The sequence below is a fragment of the Enoplosus armatus genome, chromosome 4 (genome assembly GCF_043641665.1).
Source record: "Enoplosus armatus isolate fEnoArm2 chromosome 4, fEnoArm2.hap1, whole genome shotgun sequence".
Taxonomy (NCBI): Eukaryota; Metazoa; Chordata; class Actinopteri; order Centrarchiformes; family Enoplosidae; genus Enoplosus; species Enoplosus armatus.
This window is the reverse complement of record NC_092183.1, coordinates 19747198-19752276: the sequence shown is the minus strand read 5'-3', so window position 1 is coordinate 19752276 and position 5079 is coordinate 19747198. Positions and strand designations below refer to the sequence as shown.

At 42.3% G+C, this 5079-nt stretch overlaps 1 protein-coding gene across 1 annotated transcript; it reads left to right on the top strand.

The window, feature by feature from the left end:
- slc20a1a (solute carrier family 20 member 1a) lies at positions 1–4627 on the top strand. Its single transcript, XM_070904381.1, has 10 exons — positions 1–352; positions 490–630; positions 735–820; positions 1137–1233; positions 2455–2574; positions 2708–2917; positions 3074–3545; positions 3622–3807; positions 3896–3980; positions 4109–4627. The coding sequence occupies exons 1-10, from the start codon at positions 1–3 to the stop codon at positions 4262–4264; spliced, it is 1905 nt and encodes a 634-aa protein (XP_070760482.1). The 3' UTR covers positions 4265–4627.
- Positions 4628–5079: the final 452 nt, after the last annotated feature.

Below are 5079 nucleotides of genomic sequence, written 5' to 3'. Positions count from 1 at the left end.
ATGATGGATACAAGTACACTAGCGACCCTGGCTGCTGCCACCACTGTGGCCCTGGCCTCTCAGTCTGACATGTCAGGCTACTTGTGGCTGTTGGTGTTAGGCTTCGTCATTGCCTTTATCCTGGCTTTCTCTGTGGGGGCCAATGATGTGGCCAACTCCTTCGGTACTGCCGTGGGCTCCGGAGTGGTCACCATGCGCCAGGCCTGCATCCTGGCCACTATCTTTGAGACGGTGGGCTCAGTGCTGCTGGGGGCCAAAGTCAGCGAAACCATCCGACAGGGGATCATTGACGTCCGGATGTACAACGGCTCCGAACACATCCTAATGGCAGGCTCGATAAGTGCAATGTGTGGTAAGCGCTCACATACATATGTCACATAGAAATGCCTTTTTAATTTGCTTGAATGGTGCATTGAAAATAAAGTAAAGAAGGTGTTTGACCAGTGAATTTTCAGATTGTGAGAACTTGCTCATGTTTTTGTCCTACAGGCTCTGCTGTGTGGCAGCTGTTTGCATCATTCCTGAAGCTCCCCATTTCTGGAACCCACTGTATTGTTGGAGCCACAATTGGCTTCTCCATGGTAGCCAGAGGTCACCAAGGGGTCAAATGGATGGAAATACTGCGTATTGGTGAATATGTGTTGTCGTTCCCCACACTTAAAACAAGTTAAAAAGTGCTAAAAGCTAAAAGCGTGCTAACCAATGTTCTTTCAAATGTATTTTTCTATCCAAAGTGGCATCCTGGTTCTTGTCACCTGTGCTGTCAGGCATCATGTCAGGAATCCTCTTCTATTGTGTTCGCAAATTCATTCTGAGCAAGGTAAGCCTAACTCTAACACGAACCAGTGGACATGGTTGATGAGTGTCAACTGTCATCAAGAAATAGAGTTATTTTATTTTATTTTGTTCACTTTCAACAGTCTTGTCTTTGTTAGCCGGCTGCCGGCTGTAGCTTCATATTTACCGTACAGACAGATAAATTCTCATCTAATGCTCAGCAAGAAAGCAAATAAGTACATTTCCCAAAATGTGGAACTTTTCCTTGAAGTGCAGTTTTAGTAACATTGGAACTCATAAGTAGTTTTACATATGACCCAGACACGTCTCATTGAGTGATCACACACTGATTTCAACAGGCTGACCCTGTACCCAACGGCCTCAGAGCTCTTCCTATCTTCTACGCCATCACCATGGGCATCAACCTCTTCTCCATAATGTTTACAGGAGCACCACGTGAGTACCACGTCCACACACTACACCTTCTTTTGATCCTCATTCACTGCACTGCACGCAACACAGCAGCTGTTGAAATCCCTGGAGCAATGTGAGGTGTGAGTAAATGTCACTGGAGACACAAGAGAGTTGATGACAATCCTCTTAGGACAAAGTAGGTGACAAAAAATTAAGAAAACATTTCAGATTGTTCTTGTTTTGATCAGTTTTGACATTATTTCATCAACCAAAAAGCCTGGCACTTCTGTCTGATGAACTGTTCCTTTAAAATAATACCAGTGATAAAGTGGTCAGACTCATTTAGACAGGATTGCAAGACAAAGCCACCAAACACAACACGAATAAAGTAAAAGCAGTTGAATGGGAATTTGAGAAACATACAACTATTAAATGGACAATCTCCACCCCTTTTTGTTTCATTTGCAGGATTGAACTTATCGAGAAGTCAACTGGCCTGGGCCCTTCACTGAAGGCTGCAGGCCGGTGTGTGTGGGTCAAGGAATATAACACACCATAACTCCTGCTTTGCAAAATTGCAGCGTAATACAGCAGAGTGCATGTCTCACACTGATGCTGCACACAAAAACATTATTTTGTGTAATTTTCTTCATTTAAAAAATAATATTTTCTGCCTACACACTTCAACTGTGTGTACAGTTAACAATGTGTGTGGCTTTTGTGGCTTGGCGATGATGAAAGCCACTGGTTTTTTTTTTATTACTTGTTAACCTGCTGTTGACTACAGGAGCAAACAGGTAAGTTGTGAGGGAAAATTCAATAATGTCTTACTAACCTGTGTTAAGCCATCTAACTCTAGCAGTTACAGCAACTGCAGTTTAGCCATTCTCTGTTAGCATTAAAAGAAAAGTAAAATGACCAGTGTATTATCACTGGGCTGCAAGACTGGTCTCTTTCTCACTATCTGATTGGAGGACTGTGTAGTCTTGCTGATACCGTTTCTGTAAGAACATACTGAATCATTGGAGGAGGCCGTTGAGACATTTTGTATAGTTTTGTATAAATCACATGACCATAACTCATGTGACAGGAACAGATGTGGCTACTTTCTTTCTAGGAACTATTACATGAAAGCACCAGTTTCTATTTTCACTATTTTCCAAGGAGCAGCATCAGCATGAATAGCTTAAAGAAGTGGTTACGTTTCTGTTTCTCCTTATCTGAAACGGAGCTCTCTCTCATGTTCCTGTCTTGTGTGCACAGTGCTGGGTTTTGACAGAGTGCCATGGTGGGGTACACTGTGCATTTCGCTGGGCTGTGCCTTCGTCACAGCTTTGGTCGTTTGGTTCATTGTCTGTCCACGCCTCAAGAAGAAAATCAAACGTGTGTAAATCTTACTATTTTATGCATCCAATTTTATGCATATTGCTCAGTATTGAAATTTAATGCAAAATTCTTGAGTAGCTAAGAACAATAATGAAAGGTGATCTCAGTTGAACACTGTAATGTACTCCAGGAGGAACAGTGGCTGCTCTCTGTGAAACTCCACTAATGGAGAAGAACTCAAGCAAACCTGCACCACCAGAGCAGCCCTCAATACCTCGTGACCCTGAACCCCAGACTCCTCCAGCAGACAGTCAGAAGGTGGCTTTCAAACTTGGAGGCTCAGAGGAAGCTGATTTGGACAACAATGACATGGAGAGCAAAGACTTGGTTATAAGCAATGGTGGGTAATGAATGGCTTGAAATGAATGACTTAATTTATGCTTTATCTGACTGTGTAAATGTCAAGATATTTGACCTCGGTGGTTACATTCATGCAGATACAAACAGTAATTCTGACTACACCAATTGAATTACTATGAACGATTTATTTTCATAGGTCTGAATGGCACTGTTGGCCCCATGATGATCACTGATCCTCACAGTGGACGGTCCCACACAATCCACAAAGATTCCGGCCTTTACAAAGACCTGCTACACAAGCTTCACATGACTAAGGTCGGTGACTGCATTGGTGACAGTGATACAGAAGAGCGGCCCATCAGGAGGAACAACAGCTATACCTCGTACACCATGGCCATTTATGGCATTCAAGGAGATCCTAAATACAAGGACCTGGATGGTGAGCTGCAGAGAAGATCGAGGGTGGACAGTTACAGCAGCTACAGCTCAGCGGTGACCAGTGAGGGTGCAGTCCAGGATGGGAGTGTGACTGAGGAAGCTGGCAAGGACCTCGCTCTGGAAGAGGATGAGCTGGAGGTCGACCAACCGGCTGTTTCCTTGCTTTTCCAGTTCCTGCAGATACTCACGGCGTGCTTTGGCTCCTTTGCACACGGAGGGAACGATGTCAGGTAGGCAAGTGTGGGGTTTCTCTTTGTGCATGTGTTGTTCATTCAGAGGATTTACATAAGCTATTTTTATCACTAGCAATGCGATTGGTCCACTGGTTGCTCTCTGGCTTCTGTATGAGAGCGGCTCTGTTGTGTCCAACGCGCCAACACCCATTTGGTTGCTTCTTTACGGCGGAGTGGGCATCTGTGCTGGACTCTGGGTATGGGGACGAAGAGTGATCCAGACCATGGGAAAAGACCTTACACCCATTACACCCTCCAGGTTTGCCACATATTTATATCCAATAACAGCTAAAATTCTCTTATATCTTATGGTCAAAGCATACTAACTATATTTTCTTCCAATTTAGTGGATTCAGCATTGAGCTTGCTTCAGCAATCACAGTTGTCGTGGCATCCAATATTGGTCTTCCTGTCAGCACAACCCACTGCAAGGTAATGAAACTCAAACCTCACCCACATAGATGAATATGACAATCAAAAGATGGTTCAGTGTTATAAAAGTGCATTCATGAAGCCAATGGTCACATCTGTCGACTAACTTTTCTTCCATGTGAACACAGGTAGGATCTGTGGTGGCCGTGGGATGGCTGCGCTCCAAGAAATCAGTTGACTGGCGTCTGTTCAGGAACATCTTCATCGCCTGGTTTGTTACAGTTCCCATCTCTGGGCTGATCAGTGCTGCCATCATGGCTCTCTTCATATATGTTGTTCTGTGAGCCTGTCCAGATACACGGTTACTACACCTGACAGACTGCTACCAGCGGTATTTGTTTAATTGACATATAAAATTGTGATAATAAACATGTTCTATTTGGTCTCTGTTAATGATGTTTATAATATCATTCAGTATCACTTCAAAGTCAAACCAATGAGGTTATCTCACAGGAATATGTCCACGTATGATGTAGGATCTGATAACACTGTTCAAATATCTGTGATCCTGTATATTCTTATGTATATTTGTATAAAAGCAATATGTATTAAAAATCAAAATATTCAGTTTTGACTGAAAAAGTACAATTAACAGTTATATTCTATGTTTGCATATTCGGATGTAATAAAACAAGGAGTTGCTTGATTTGAAGGGATTTCAATGTATTTTAATAACTATTAAACATTTTACACTGAATCTTATTTAGTGTGTGTGTATGTGTGAGGGATGAGTTAGTAAAAACAAAACAAAGAAACACCATCATGAGGCGGTTTTCATTTTGAATATGATATTAATACCATTCCTGACAAAGATCAATTTTTGTATAAATGACACGTGGTTTAACCGCCAGTTTCTATTTTCACTATTTTCCAAGGAGCAGCATCAGCATGAATAGCTTAAAGAAGTGGTTACGTTTCTGTTTCTCTTTATCTGAAACAGAGCTCTCTCTCATGCCCCTGTCTTGTGTGCACAGTGCTGGGTTTTGACAGAGTGCCATGGTGGGGATTTTGAATGACAACCAGTTTTATGCATATTGCTCAGTATTGAAATTTAATGCAAAATTCTTAAGTAGCTAAGAACAATAATGAAAGGTGATCT

What these genes read in the sequence shown, in the direction of transcription:
- slc20a1a (XM_070904381.1), top strand. Translation starts at nt 1, where the DNA reads ATGATGGATACAAGTACACTAGCGACCCTGGCTGCTGCCACCACTGTG. An exon ending in CTCGATAAGTGCAATGTGTG is followed by an intron (nt 353 to 489) that starts GTAAGCGCTCAC and finishes TTTGTCCTACAG; the next exon opens with GCTCTGCTGTGTGGCAGCTG. An exon ending in CACGGAGGGAACGATGTCAG is followed by an intron (nt 3,546 to 3,621) that starts GTAGGCAAGTGT and finishes TTTTATCACTAG; the next exon opens with CAATGCGATTGGTCCACTGG.